Source organism: Chelonoidis abingdonii, chromosome 15, assembly GCF_003597395.2.
Source record: "Chelonoidis abingdonii isolate Lonesome George chromosome 15, CheloAbing_2.0, whole genome shotgun sequence".
NCBI classification, from domain to species: domain Eukaryota; kingdom Metazoa; phylum Chordata; order Testudines; family Testudinidae; genus Chelonoidis; species Chelonoidis abingdonii.
The window spans coordinates 51,339,962-51,355,976 of record NC_133783.1 but is presented as its reverse complement, the minus strand read 5'-3'; the positions used below and the strand labels follow the sequence as shown (position 1 = coordinate 51,355,976).

General features: G+C 40.8%; 1 protein-coding gene across 6 annotated transcripts in view; it reads left to right on the top strand.

Annotated features, from left to right (window-relative positions):
* SLC18A2 (solute carrier family 18 member A2) overlaps positions 1-16,015 on the top strand; it is a 58,855-nt gene that overhangs the window by 27,460 nt on the left and 15,380 nt on the right. For all 6 annotated transcript variants that reach the window (XM_032780791.2, XM_075072514.1, XM_032780794.2 and 3 more), the window contains 6 exons: positions 1,108-1,191; positions 3,869-3,961; positions 5,188-5,277; positions 5,390-5,433; positions 5,520-5,580; positions 10,019-10,114. In XM_032780791.2, the coding sequence (XP_032636682.1) occupies positions 1,108-1,191; positions 3,869-3,961; positions 5,188-5,277; positions 5,390-5,433; positions 5,520-5,580; positions 10,019-10,114 (468 nt within the window). The remainder of the gene's footprint in view (positions 1-1,107; positions 1,192-3,868; positions 3,962-5,187; positions 5,278-5,389; positions 5,434-5,519; positions 5,581-10,018; positions 10,115-16,015) is intronic.

Genomic DNA, 16,015 nt, shown 5'->3' with positions numbered 1-16,015 from the left:
TGCCTATCCAGCCACCCCCCGCCCGTTCCCCATCCCCTGACCAACCCCCAGAACCTCCGCCCCATCCAACCACCCCCTGCTCCCTGTTCCCTGACTGCCCCCAGGACTCCCAGCCCCTTTTCCAACACCCTGGCCCCCTTACCATGCCGCTCAGAGCAGTATGTCTGGGAGCCGCACTGCCCGGCTGGAGCCCGACATGCTGCTGCGCAGCCCTGCAGGAGCACGCAGCCCCACTGCCCAGAGTGCTGCCCACGTGGCGGCATGGCTGCGGGGAAGGCGGGTAGTGGGGCAGGGGCTGGGGGCTGGGTAACCTCCCTGTCCGAGAGCTCAGGGGCCGGGCAGGTCGGTCCTGCGGGCTGGATGTCGCCCGTGGGCCATAGTTTGCCTTCCTCTGCCCTACACTAATGTCAGTGGGGAGTCTTTCCAGAAGAGAGTGTAGGATCCGGTGCAATACCCAAAAGGCTAGATAGGACCTTTAAGTACAGCCTTATGCAAGGGGCAGCGCACAGATACTGTCCTCCAGGGGCAGCACTGGGAAGCACTGTGCCTCACAGACACCGTTTCTCTGGTGCTCCCCTTTTAGGAGGAGCTGTAAGTTGTGAGAGTCCTTACAGGGGTGCCACACAGTACTCTGCATGACCAGCCAACTATGTAAGGCAGAACATAGTGGGGAGCAGAGTAGAACCATTGCTAAGCCTCCCTTTGCCCATTTATTTGTGGGAAGGAGCATCTGGGGTACAGCCTCTGCTCTCCCCAATGCTTGGAGCTGCAAATTGGATCATGGTAATGCAGCAGTGCAGGGAGATGGGGTGAAGGCGGGTGCAGTTGCATTAGACCAGTGCATATTCTAACCCTTACTCATTAGTAAAGATAGCTTGTATACATTTTTTTTTCTGTGTTACCAGGAGGCTTAGATGTGGAGCAACAATTCAACACTGACAAATCTAAATGTAATAAGAGAAAATAATGTGGTTAGCATTGAAAGTGACAACAGTGACAGAAAACACTTGGCTGAATGGTGTTTTCATGATTGTTAAAATATCTTTAACGTTTTAACCTCGTTAGATTTAATCTGATTTTAAAAATCTACCTTGGCCTTTTCTGCAGTGTTTGCCTTCTCGGGAAGTTATACATTGCTGTTCATAGCAAGATCTCTTCAAGGAGTGGGTTCCTCCTGTTCTTCTGTGGCTGGTAAGAATGGAAGCGTAGATGATAGATTAAATTAACTGTATTTTAGCTTGTCATTCTAGTGACAGTCATTTCCTTAATTGTGTATTTTGTCTGGCAATTTCAATAATTAATGTTGAATTCAATTACATTCATTTTACTTTGTATGCAAGAGGCTGGCTGAAAGTATCTCAGAGAAATGTCACTTCTAAATTCTTTGGTATTTGGGTCATGTTACTGTAGAAGACTAAAGATCTATGGTTTTTTGGGTCCTTGTGTACAAGTGTCTTTCGATTTTTTTAATTCTTTTAATCAATGTAAAAGATCAGCAAGAATAGATGTCTGCACTGAGGGCTGGTAACTTGCCACTTCTCTTTATAAGACCCTGTTTTCAGTTGCTTAAAACTTTGCCAAACTTTAACTGTCTGCGCTGAGATTTCTATGTTGGGAGTCTGTCTCAGCCGGAATTGTTTTTAAATTTTTTTAGGAAAATTTTGCATCAAAATAGTTCACAGAATGAGAGTCTGAATAAGAATGAGGCTAAGGAAAATCACATTGTTTTGACCATTTAAAAAAAAATCATGTTGTCAACTCTTTTTTTTGGTTACAAAAAGCCTCTATGCTTTGGAACAGGGACTTGAAATTTACCAATGAGTGGCCTTTGTGTCGGGGATGTGCCTTTTGCCATCTTCGTGAAAACCCACCCAAATTTAGCCAATTTAGGTCTTTGCAAAATTGCAGCATGCACATGCTTAGCAAAGACTTGTTAAGAGGTTGGCAGCTAAATTCCATGAAGACTCCATCTGCACTGGGCATGCTCCAGTCCAGGGCTGAGCAGGACTTTCCTGAAGCTCTGGGCTGCCTTTGCGTTCAAGTCCAAAGTCTGGGCATCTGAATCAATGGCAGGGAAAACCATCTTTTCTATACTTTCAGTAAAGCCAGGAACATCAATGAGATGAGGAGTCCATGGGGAGGGGCACTAGGACTGGGATGAGAAGCCTGAGAAAGGGCTGTCTATGGTGAGGAGAATGGGACTGTGATGAAGAGCAAGGGATAGAAAAGAGACAGGACTGGGAGAGGGATAGGTTGGAGGGGACAGTACAGAAAGAGTCTGGTTCGGGAGGAATGAGAAGAATAGTCTGGGCCAACTACAGTATACTCCCTCTCGACAGCCTGGAACAGAATCAACAATTCCCAGTCTCACTATTCCTCTGCTGTCAGCAAATATCTGTGAAATCCAGTGGCAAAGTATCCCATCTGCCTTTAGTGTTGGTCCACATAGAAGATGACAACCTGCTACCGCTATCAGTCAGCTCAAGTGGCAGAAGTCAGTACAATGGCTCTAAAGATTCCAACCTTGCTGGTGACCACTTTGCTTGTCAGTATGCCGCCACATGACTCATAAGGGAATTTGGTTTTTTTCAGTTTGCTTTTATAAAGGAAATTAGAGAAAAAGAACAGTAAGATTGCAAAGTCACACTCAAAAATTAGGAAATGACAGAATTAAGATTGCCTGCCTGTAAATGCTTTATGATATAGTCTTTGTTACATGACTGCATACTATTTTTTCCACAGAAACCTTACCACATTCAGAGCACAAGATTGACCTGCTCTGATCCCAATCTCACTTGTTGCAGAAGTTGGAAAATGTAGTGAATGAGACAGGGGATTTTAGGCAGACAAAGAATAGACTCATGGTTGAAGTAGCTGAATACTGCCCTAGAGAACTGAATTCTATCCCAGCTTTTGCTACGCAGTTCCTATGTGATGCTAGTCAAGTCACTTAAACCAGACTTTTCACAAATGGTCACCAATTGTGTGTTTTTCATTTTCTGAGCACCTGACTTGAAATTCTGGGGTCTGATCTACAGTACTGCTGAACGCTGGCAGCTGCAACAGAATTCAGTGGGAGCTGTGCATTGAACATATAAACTGCTGTACAGTACTAAGTACTCTGAAAAAGTCAGGTCCTAGGCACCTCAGTTTGGGCACCCAAAATTAGCAGATACTATTGACCACAGAATAGAGATCAATATCCCCTCGTTTTACAGAGGTGTTCTGAACCTAAATGCATTAATGTTTGTGAAGCACTTACCGTATAATGATGAGCACCCTTGAAAAGTCCATGAAGAAATTAGTAATTCTGTCTTCAACCAGGATTTGAATTGTGTACAGTAAATAAGGCCTAGGACCACACATTGAACAAGGAATAAACAACATATTGACTAGCTGCTCATTCAGTGAGCACTCTCCATTTGGTGAACTACATGGAAAAAAGTAGTATGTCATCATGTAATTAGTGACTGTATCATAATGAATACATAGAAGGGGTCCAAAGTAAGGTTGCACAGGCAGCCTTCGTTCTGGCATTTTCCATGAGTGCTTGATTTTGCAACCTAATAATGTTCTTGTAATATAGTTTTTGTGTATGTAATGGCATATATAATGAGGCATAACCTTATAAGCCATCTATGCTTGCAGGACTTTCTTTGACTTCAGTGGGAGTTACATGTGGAGGCATGCATATATATACGTGTGTGTGTGTATGTGCATGTATATGCGTGTATACATATATATATATATATACACACACACACAGAGTAAATGTCTAATATCACATCTTTCTAATATTCAGTAAACTGGTATATGATGAAAATAAGTTATATTATAGAGCTGCCTAATTTTTATTTTTTTATTTTAGGGATGGGTATGCTGGCCAGTGTTTATACAAATGATGAAGAGAGAGGCAATGCAATGGGAATTGCATTAGGAGGACTGGCTATGGGAGTATTAGGTCAGTGAGATGAAATATTAATGGAAATAAAAAAAACCAAAAACCAACCAATCCCCTGCCCCAAATCCGAAAAACCCACAATGCATATCTGTATTGTATGGATGTTATAGGAGATTCAGCTTGGTATCTCCCGTCTATGAAATAGGATTTTGTCATCCTATCTCCAGATTATATTAACAGTGCACACTAAATATAGTTTTAAAAAGTTAAAATAAATTTAATATGCAGATACATTTTGCTGAAGGAAGACAAATCTTCTGACTTTCAAAGTCGGTCACTAATCATCTTCTCTGATTCAGAATGCCTCTCCTTAACTGTGTGCTGGAGAACAGTGATTAACATCCAGAGATATTATTGTTCATTCTCAGTTACATAAATGGCTTTTAAGCGGTGCAGCTGCAGTTTGTTTGGAAAAGCCTTTGAAGTTAGAAATACAAACACTATGGGCTATGTTCTCATCCACATAAATCTATTTTTAAATCCAAGAGTTGAACATATTTAGATTAGATTAGATAATTTCCCAAGGATTATTGTCTGCAGTCTACAAACATTGCCTAAACAAGAAATGTCAAGCATGGGCCACATCCCACTTGCTTTACTCACACAGTCAGGTCCACTGATTTCTCTAGTACTATCTGTGTGAATAAGGCAAGCAGAATTTTGTCCCTGTGGAAGTAAGAATGTTAGAAACCTGACAAAAGGTCTGAAAGGTGCTCATGAGGATGAGTATAGTAGAAATACTGATCGTAGAGCCTGTTCATTAAAATCTTCCTGACTGCAGCATGACCAGGCTCTAAGATCAGTATTTCTACTATACTCATCCTCATGCGCACCTTTCAGACCCTTTGTCAGGTTTCTAACATTCTTACTTCCATAGGGACAAAATCCTGCTTGTCTTATTCACACAGATAGTACTAGGGAAATCAGTGGGCCTGATTGTGTGAGTAAAGCAAGTGGGATGTGGCCCATGCTTGACATTTCTTGTTTAGGCAATGTTTGTAGACTGCAGACAACAATCCCTGGGAAATTATCTAATCTAATTTAAATATGTTCCTCATACTGAGTTACAGTGCTTTTGTTATTTTAATTAATGACCATTAAGATGGATGGGAATTTTGGCATTGAATTTCAGTGTTAAGAGAACTGGTCCCCCAATGTGCTGAAATCTTAAAAGGAATCTTAAAAGAAAAAGGACCGTTAATGTTTTCCTTGTTTTTCTTTCCTAGTGGGTCCACCTTTTGGGAGTGTGATGTATGAGTTTGTGGGAAAGACAGCACCTTTCCTTGTGTTGGCAGCATTAGCTCTGTTAGATGGAGGTCAGTAAATACTAATATTCATAATTGTTCTGTTTGTTTCATTCATTGATTTTTACTATGTAGTATAGCCACCATCTTAAACAACAGCTACAGCATTGATTTCTTTTTGCAGCTGTTCAGTTAATTATTCTACAACCATCCAGAGCACAACCAGAAGTAAGTACCACCACAAAAAAAACACTTTATATAATGGGTGGTGTTTTGCCCTTCCTAATGCTGAGGTTTTGTTATTTGTCTGACAGACTCAAAAAGGGACACCATTACTGACCCTCTTGAGAGATCCATATATCATTATTGCTGCAGGTACAGTTTAATTCTTATACAATTTAATTCTGACTCTGCTTTTTTGCTGTACCTTGAATCCCAGACTGCCTTACTCTGGCCCTGGTTACGAATAACTTTCTACCAATGCATCACAATTCTTTGCAATATTAATTTAAAACAAGATTCCAGGAACAAAATAATTCATGGACATTCAGATGGGATCAAGATGCAAGTCTTGGATTCACATCAGACTTTGAACTTCCCAAAGAGCAGAGATTATGATTCACATCCGTCTCTGCATAGTACTGTGCAAAGCATGCATTGTTCACCTGAGAAACTTGCAGGAAAAAATACTTGTATCAGTTAGGCTTATGTCAATATACACTTCTGGTCAGCTAAAAACATACGTAACTCTTTTTCAAAGCCTATTATTTACTAGGATAAATGCTTTGCAATAGGGAAAACTCTAATGGAATTGCAACAGACTGGTGGATTGGAAACACTCCAACCTGTTAACAGATGTTGGTTTTGCTGGGAAGGGGTTAAGTGAGTTCCGCTGACTCACTGAGGGATGTCTACATTGCAACCAGGGATATGAATGGCAGCTGGTGTAGATGTACCTGCATTAGCTGTACTCTAGCTAGCTCACCAAAAAACAGAAGTGAGGATGCCACATGCAGGCTTCTGTACTAGCTCCATAAGCCAGTACATACCCAGGGGATGTCAGGGTACGTCTACATGAGATGCTATTCACAATCTCATACACAACGTAGGTGAACCTTGAGTCAAGAGACAATTATGCTACCTTGATATATGGGAAGTGTGGTTGTCTGGGGAGAAAGAAGATCCAGCATATGGCTGAGCAGTTGTGAGGGAAAATTTATCAGACCATCCAAGCCTGGGGGAAAGGATTAAGCTGAACTTTGTTTTCATTAGAAAGGGTGTGAGTTTGGATTGTACCTAGAGAATGAACTATGTTTATAGGATTTTGGGAAAGGCACCTGCTCGCAGATAGCTCAGGGTCTAATGGTAAGTGTCATTTGCTATTACAGGCATTATTCATTTGATTAATCTTTCTCACAGGAAGCGCAATCCTGGCTGATGTAGCTATGTAGGCCATACCTTAGGCTCAAATAAGTTTGAATTTTCCATTCTCTCTCTCAGGGTGCTATCCTCAGGGATTGTGTGGGGATGCCACTGTTCATTGTGAGCCTACTGGGAACTGTCAGGCTTGCAATGTACAGGAAGCTTATGGAGTATGACAGACTTGTAATCCAGAATTAGCTACCAGGGCAAACCTTTCACTACAGCTCCACTGGGAAGCCTTGCTAAACACAGGTAAAAATCATGAGCATTTTAGGAGTTATAAATGGATTGACACTTTAAAATGTCTTCTGCATTCTCATTTTGGCGGTATTAGTTTCATAGTTATAAGTTCAGACTCCAGGGCCTCTGCGTGTAGGTCAAATTCTTGCTTCATAATTGTCTACTTGATAGTCAAAGGTATATGTATTTCTTTAACTAGTTTGGCTTATCTGTAGCAAGAAGCTGTATGAAAAGATCTCTTGATATTTCTAAGAGGTGCTTCTTGTGACCTGGTTTACATTCAACAGAGCATTGGGGTTTAAAGAAAGACATAGAATTGTGTGTTATTCAAATATTGGTGAGTTCACATGTCGAACTGCCTCAGTGTTTCCTCCTGTAGCTTTCACACATTGACAGTATATAGCACATTCAGGGATGACAAATTGGAGTCATATCATGAGAAAGCCCTGAAGAAGGAAGAGAGGTAGGGGTGTGTGTGTGTGTGTGAGTGTGTGAGAGAGAGAGAGGCCAAAGCCCAAGCCCCACCACCTGGGGCCCAAGCCCAAGGGCTTCAGTCCTGGGTGGCATGGCTCAGGTTACAGGCTCCTTGACTGGGGCTGAAGCTCTTGGGCTTCAGCTTTGAGCTCCCTGCCCAGGGCAGTGGGGTCAGGCTCTGGATTTGACCCCCCTACGCAGGGTGGCAGGTGTTGGATGAGCTGAGCTTTTTGACCCCCCTCCTGGCGCTGTGTAGTAATTTTTGTTGTTGGAAGGGGGTCATGGTGCAATGAAGTTTGAGAACCCCTCTCCTAGAGACATTTTCTGTCATGTATTGTTAGGGAAATAGACTCAACTCCTTTATACACATTTGTGTTTTCGAACTCTATTTTTGGGTAAGTTTATTAAGACCTGAATAAGAATTTTGTTACTTGATCTCTTCTTTGATTCTAAGACAGAATAGAATTCATTCCTCCACCTGTAGTTTGTGTGAGATGAAGTGATTTTCCAGCATCAAGGTGTTCTTTCAGGCTCAGTTGCCTTGTGGTTTTGGACAAGGCATCCTTGTATATTTAACTGGAACTGCTCATAGACATTTGAAGGTTCCAAGAGCACAAAATATAGCGGAAAGTTTACTTTAGCCATTGTTGTTTGCCCCAGGAATGTATGGGTAGTGAGTCTACAAGTTTGTCTTAGGGGTTTTAGATGTGGAGTTTAATACATCTTGGCATTTTTGAACAAAGAATGACAGTGGTGCTCATTTTGTGCTGAACTGTATGATGAGAGGTTTTTTCCAGGAGAAATAATTTCTCTATGACCTCAGACAAATTAGACTTGAGTTTTTAAAGGTAAAAATTGACTGATAAACTACCGTAGGGACACTTGAATGTCTCTGAATACCAGTCCAAGACTGTAAGTATTAGAAAGAAAGACCTGAGGATTACATATCTAAGGGTACTGGTTACAACAATGGCTTTAAAACTTTGTGGAAGCTCACTTTGTGGTGTATTAGCAGATAAGCATATATCTCTCACTATCCTGCACTTACCCCTCACCCCCCAGCTTGTGCAGGTTTTCTTGAGGAAATGGGGTAGGCTCCTCTAGTCAGGGAATCAGAAAAAAATACCTTGTGACTTCAACCATGTAACAAAATACACTAGGAAAAATTTGGTGAAGATGCAGATAAGTGTGATTGGAAAATCTGGAAAGAAACTATGAGTCATTCTGGCTCCTTGAATTCAACAGGTAAATTTACAGCATATTAAATTTCATAAAACATTCCACTTGGCTCTAGCTGAGGCATATTGTAGCACAGTGTAGGGATGTTTGAAACACCACTACCTGCACTAGATCTCCTTTGAACATAGACGATTTACATCTCCAAGGCTGTAAATCCAGCCCTTATACAAAATAGTAGAGGGTTCCACAGTAATGGTCAAAAACACTGTAGCTTGAACAGTGCTATGGCAGCACTTTATAATATTACTGCAGAATACTTTTGATAAGGGTGCATCTTTCGCCAGCACTAAACTGAATGCAGCCAGTTCATTCACAGCTACACTTCAAAATATTTGAAACCACAGAGAATGCCACTTTTATCAGAGGCCAAGTTCTGGTCTTCTCTTACTATGGATCAAGCGTGTCACTAGTCTTTCATAGAATCACAGATCTCGAAGGAACCTCGAGAGGTTACCTAGTCTAGTCCCTGCACTCATGGCAGGACTAAGTATTTTCTACATGTACACCCATGCTGGCTTTGCAGAGAGGTCTGACCCATCCTTGGAATGTATGGGTTGGAGAGGAATATCCTTGCATCTGACTGGGATACACTGAGCCTCTCAAGGTGTGGATAACCCATAATAATGAGCACCCTGCTTCCTATAGAAGCCATCAATGGATCTTGGACCATTTCCTTCACTGTGCTGCATCTACAAAGTTAACTGCAGCCTCTGCTGAGCTGCTGTAGTGGGAGAGTGGGGCCAAGATGGACTTAAGTTTTACAAAGTAATAATAAATAAAAACATCTCTCTTTTCTGGAAGTAAGTCGGATGCTGATGAAGAAAAGGGGAGATTAACTTTCTATCCTCCCCAGTATCCTGGCGGGAGTAGCAGGCATCCCTCAGGATCACAGCTCCTTTTTGCTTTAAGGGATACGCAGCTTCTTTAAGATTCTCTGTGGCTGACAGAATTATGGGGACCTCCCACTGAGCCAGGAAGGACACAGTGCCGCCTCTCAATCATCCTCACATACCTCAGGAATGGAGTCAGAGGCCATGCCTTGTACACAATAGGGCTACGATTTAGCCCCAAGAGAACAGATGTAAAGAACAAAAGATTATAGTTATACCTTATCATTTGTACAACAGTCAGACCTAGTGCACTTTCTAAATGTCACCAAGCTCACTGAAATCTTTGTCTCCCTCAACCCCATTATGAAAATAGCTTAACCTTTATTGTACAATTCCTTGGAGAACTGAAATAAATAAGAAGTTGGAAACTTAAGTGATCTCCCCCCCCTTCACCATTTAATGTTAATCACTATTTGGTGTACAAGAAACAGGGCTACAAAGAACACATTGTTTCTATAAACACTGCCCTTCTCTGTTCAGCTTTTGGTGTTAACATTCAAGTGATATAATCCCTGCATTTCCTTCCCCCAAACCCTCCTCTCTTTAAGGATCAATCTGCTTTGCAAACATGGCTATTGCTATGCTGGAACCAGCATTGCCTATCTGGATGATGGAGACCATGTGTTCAAGAAAATGGCAACTTGGTAAAGTATAGTGAAATATATTTTACTTGAGTCTTATATATTATAGCACAAGGGTCAGCAACCTTTCAGAAGTGGTGTGCCAAGTCTTCATTTATTCACTCTAATTTAAGGTTTCGCGTGCTAGTAATACATTTTAATGTTTTTAGAGGATCTCTTTCTATAAGTCTATAAAATATGTAACTACATTATTGTTGTATGTAAAGTAAATAAGGTTTTTAAAATGTTTAAGAAACTTCATTTAAAATTAAATTAAAATGCAGAGCCCCCTGGACCGGTGGCCAGGACCCCGGCAGTGTGAGTGCCGCTGAAAATCAGCTCGTGTGCCGCCTTTGGCACGCGTGCCATAGGTTGCCTACTGCTGTTGTAGCATGAGGCTGTTCCAGTTGTAGTTTTGTTAGCAGTGGTCTCCTTGGGTGCTTTGACGATAGATGGCAAGATGATCATTTTTTTCATTTTTTCGTCAACATCATACTCAATTGTGTGATAATGTACACATATTTAGAGGTCGTGAGATATACACACAGCAGAATTCAGTTTTTATTCTTTTATAATTTCAATGGATAATAGATTTTTTTTATTGAAGCAGTTTTTATTATTATTCATTTAAAATGTGGAAAATTATGGAGGGTCAAAATTATTTAATGAGAGCAGACACTGAGAATCAAAAAGTTAGAGTCATAACTGTTAAAACACAATCTGTCAACATATGTTGAAGTTTCAGCCTTAAATCAAACAGCATTTTTCTTACTTTGCCTATCAGTAAATTTCAATCATCATCAGAAATATTTTTTCATCAGTTTGTGTGTATATGGTGAAATCAATGTTTATTGACACTTACCAATAAAAAATTAATCCTTCCAAGTCTATATATCGGCATGATGGAACAGCGTGACAGCTATCATGATTTTAGTATGAGTGTTGCAATATTTGATGTTTGACTTGACACCTGAGCTCCTGGAGACCAGTGAGTATACAAAAATCTGAATTTCATTTAAAAAATAAAGTTTCTGGCTCTTGTGGTTACAGAGAAAAGTATGAAAATGTGACTTGAGTGCACCATAAATGCTCAAAACCCAGAAGACAAATAAAAAGAACCCAAGATTATTTTTTATTAAAGTCTCATGATTTAAGCCACTTGATTCATAGTTTTGAATGGTTGGGACTGGCAGTACTACATATGTATCTGTGCTGTATGTAGTACACACACGTATGTACACATCCCAGAACTGTCGGTTTACAGCAGTAATGCTGAGGGAGCTCTAGGCCCTTGTTAAAAATTTGCAACCAAATTGAAGGGAGGATTGGGAGGATCTCCCGAGTCTGAAGGATTTCATCCTCTTCTATTACTATTAAATCATCTCTGTCAAAGGGCTTCTCCATGGAGCTCCTAATACTTCTTACGAGCAAGGGCAAAATCCTGGCCCTACTGAGTCAGTGGTAATTGTGTAATTGAGATCAGTGGGACCAGGATTTCACCCCAAGTTCTTTGCCTTTGGAATGAACAAGACTGCACCAAAAAGCAAAGTACTCTGCCAAGATACCAATCACAGTACTCCTTCGTACTTCTCAATATTTTGGGCACATTATGAGCATTTATGGCAATATCTTGTTTTACTTTTAATAGCTTTGCATTTTCTTTATCCCAGCCATCCCCTTGTGTTATTTATCATGTTTATTATACTAGTGCTTACACAGAAACTGAGAGTGGGGTGGGCCCCATTATAATTAGTACTGTACAGACATAGATTAAGAGAGAGTCTTGCCTCAAAGTCTAAGTAGACATGACAGACAAATGGATAGAGCATACAAGCTGAGCAAACAATATGATGGCAGCAAACATTTCTTTTAAGTTATTTTATTTAAATAATTTCAGTAAAGTTACTTTAGGAGGGGATTAGCTATATGGATTGATTTATCTATTCATTAATCTGGGCTAGTTTGCTTTCTGGAACGCATGCTGTGTCTGATGGAGTTGTTTGCATGTCTGAGGAGGGTGAAATGGTGAATCAAATTCCCTTTTCACATCATTGAAAATCAGGCGTTGTTTCACGATCTGTTCAGGGAGAGGGAAGAGAATGTGTGCAGGGGATATTGTAGAACGATGTGCGAGTATGTGCATGTAGCTGGAGGTGGAAACTGGCTAGTACAATTAGATTATTTTGTGATGCTCCAGAGTAGGGTAAAGTAGTCAGAGTTTACAGCTTAATCCGGTCTATAAAGTTAACATTTTAAGAGGCTGAAAGTACATATCTTCACATTATTTGAGTTATCACATGGTAACATTCTTCGTGTTTCTTCTTTAGTGTTAATATGTGATATTTTTATTAAAAAGGTAATTTTCTAGTTAAACTTTGTTAAACTGTAGTTAACATTGAGCACATTGCAGTAGCTGAAGGATAACATTAAAGGGATGTTATAATTCTCCCAAATACTATTATCTACAAACAATATTATTCACTCATAATTGTATTATTATAGATCATCACCACAGGTGACATGCAAACTTTAGTTCTAAAAAAAGCACCCTCAGGAAGCCAGAATGGAATTAGGCATCAATAATTAAAAGATTGCCAAACCATCAACCATGATAAAGAGTGCTATATTGTAATATGAGAGCATTAATGCATAAGATGAGATTTTTAAAGCCTTCCTTACAGAAGAAAACATAATCCATCTAGTGGAAAGCTGCTTGTTTATCTGCCTTCCTCAACCAGAACATATTATTGATGTCAAAGAAATGAGGTTTGAGAACTTCCTGTTTGAATAAAGATTGTTTGGAGGAGACTATCCATTTTAATTAATACTAGTTTTATCCCCTAATGATAAAAGTAGTTGATTTCATCATGCTTTGTCTGATTTGATGGCATTAGCAGTTGAAAGTGTTTAAAATCTATCTTGACCCAGAAGATTTGAAAATGATGACTTTTATATGATTTAGAGTCTAGTTGTTTGAAGTATGATCTTGCAGTTCCTTCAGAACTCCTGATTTGGATCAGTTGGTTTTATAGTCCATAAAACTTAGAAAAGGGAAAACTGGAGATTCAGTATTTCACAGCTTACCCATTGCCTTACATAGCTAACTGCAAGTCTTAGCTAAGTTCAGTAACATTTTTGTAATTTTCCAGTTCTCCTATAGTAAGTAGAATGATGTATACATTCAGCTCACAACAGGACTAGGGTAATGGTGTCCATTTATTATACAAAAATGGCATGTTTTTCATTAAAAGCAGCAAAGAATCCTGTAGCACCTTATAGACTCACAGACGTTTTGGAGCATGAGCTTTCGTGGGTGACTACCCACTTCATCAGATGCATGTAGTGGAAATTTCCAGGGGCAGGTGTATATATATAATATTCTTTGCTGCATTTACAGATCCAGACTAACACGGCTACCCCTCTGATACTTGATGATTTTCATTGTAAGCTGTGTATGTGTGTGTAGGGGGATTAGTCATAAGATGCTGCTGCCAAAAAGGTCTCCCTAAATTTTGTTTATGAACCTCAAAGTGAATGATATAGGCAAGAAAAATATATGCTGGCTCCAGAGGAGAGGCTGTGGTGTACTTTAAGGGAATTGTTTGAACACATACCACACTGATTTATTTGACTGTGAAATTGTAGAATCATAGATTATTAGGGTTGGAAGGGACCTAAGGAGATCATCTAGTCTAACCCCCTGCTCAAAGCAGGACAAATCCCCAAATGGCCCCCTCAAGGATTGAACTCACAACCCTGGGTTTAACAGGTCACTGCTCAAACCAATGAGCTATCCCTTCTCCCCCCATAATTGACTAGAATGCTAGGCATGGTCTGCACTGAATTGTCATACACTTGCTGTTTTGGTTTCAAAAGAAGTAAACAGAACAATAAATTCACAGCAACAGTTCTGCATTCCTCTACTATATGGAAGTTAGAAGTAAGGTCAGGAAATAAAAGAGGATTCACCCTGGGGACGGAGCACAACAAAAAATGCAGTGAGTGTATCTGGGGAAAGCTAATCCAAATAGCAGATATTCAGATGAAAGAAAGAAACCTGACGAGCAATAATATCAAGAGAAACCTAGATGTGATAGCAAAGAGCAATGAAATATGGGTTTGCTATATGAAGGTCATATGTAAAGGCCATTATGATTTTTGGATACTTACAGTGACATCAAATAATAGGCCAGTATGTAACCATGGTGAGATTGCATTTGGAACAAGACCATCAGTTTTTAGTTCATTATTAGGAACATACAAAGAAATGGGAGAGAGCTTAGAGAATAATCAGGAGTAATAGAATTGCTTCATTTCTTCTATCCTTTCCTAAGTGACAGTTACTAGGACCCTCACCTCACCTATCTACAGATATTTGAAGAATGTAAAAATACCAGAACAAAGGACAGAAAGGAATTACTAAGCCTTGTACAAGGAGGCATAACTAGGAGTAATGAGACAGAATTAACAGAAACTTCAGGCTGAATATTAGAAAAAGCTTCTTCATAGTGAAGTTTATTATGCTGTGGTATTACCTTTCAGGGGGTATGTTGGAAGCTCCCTTGCTTGGGATAGCTGTGAATGTGTAAGATACTAATAAGTTGTTATTGCCTGTTGTACAAAGGTTGTCCCTGAACAGATCCATAAGTAGAACAGACTTGCCTTCTTAAGGTCCTTTCTTATGGACCCTTTCTACTGTGACATCTGCAAGGAGTCAGACAATTAATGTTAGGTATGTTGTGACGGTCGATGAGAGTTCAGTGTTGGGGCAGTTGGCATTAAATGATGCTAGTTTATATTTTAAAAATGAATGATTCAGAACCAAGAAGTTGTGTGCCGAGTTTGCCTAAGTAACAGCATTAATGTAATAGCCTTGTCCTCTCTATTTCCCTTTTCTTGTTTAAAATGTAACTAGTATGTCATAAATTAAGCTCCAGTTCTGGAATTGGCTCCACATGGGTGGTGAATCCTGCGCCTAAGAGGAGCGTAGGGAATGTTCAGACCCTTACATTGTAAATTATTTAGGGTGAAGGGCTGTGTCTTTCTATGCCAGAAGTTCCCAGACTATGAAGCACACTATTCTAGGGGAACGTGCAGGAATGTTTTGAGGGGGGAGCGTTGTGGCCCCAGGCCAGCCCAAGGGGGCAGGGAGGGCATGGCACCCAGATCTGACCCACCCCCAGCTCTGCTTCAGCCCCGCCCCCAGCCGTGACCCCATCTCCCAGCCCTGCACCTGATCCCACCCCGAATCCCCAGCTGCAGTTCCACATCTGGCCAGTGGGCCGGGGGCCTGGCTGCCGGCCCACCACCACGGCCCAGCTGTGGCTCCATCCCTGTCCTCAGTCTCAGCCCTGGTCCCAGCTCTACTCCCAGCCCCGCTCCTATCCCCAGCCCCACACCACCAGCTGCGGCTCCAGCCTTGACCCCTTTACTCCTGTCTGCATCCTCCAGCCGTGGCCCCACTCCTGGCCTGGCTCTGGGAGGGTGGAATAGCATGGCCGGGAGTAAGGGGGGCATGTTAATACAGTACCTAGTACAATGGACCCTGATCGTGCTACTATCACTATAGGGATTAATATAGTGAATAACACTCATGTTCTGGCAGGTGGATAAATAAATGTTACATTTTAGTCAGATATTTTCACAAACGTATTCAGGGAAAGAAATCCCACACTATTTCACCATACAAAAACCTGAGAGAAATAATAGATGGTCAATACAATCCAATTATTAGCCCCCCATATAATCTCAGTGTATCCTCCTCAAATCCAGGTTCTGTAGTCTCACAATGTCTAAAAGAGATAGGCATCTGAATGAAGACGATCTGGGTTATCACTCAGCCTGGATAAGATGCAAGTAATACTATTCTAGATACTTCCCTATGCCAACAAGTGTTTCTCAGCCAGTGGGTCACAAAATACCAAT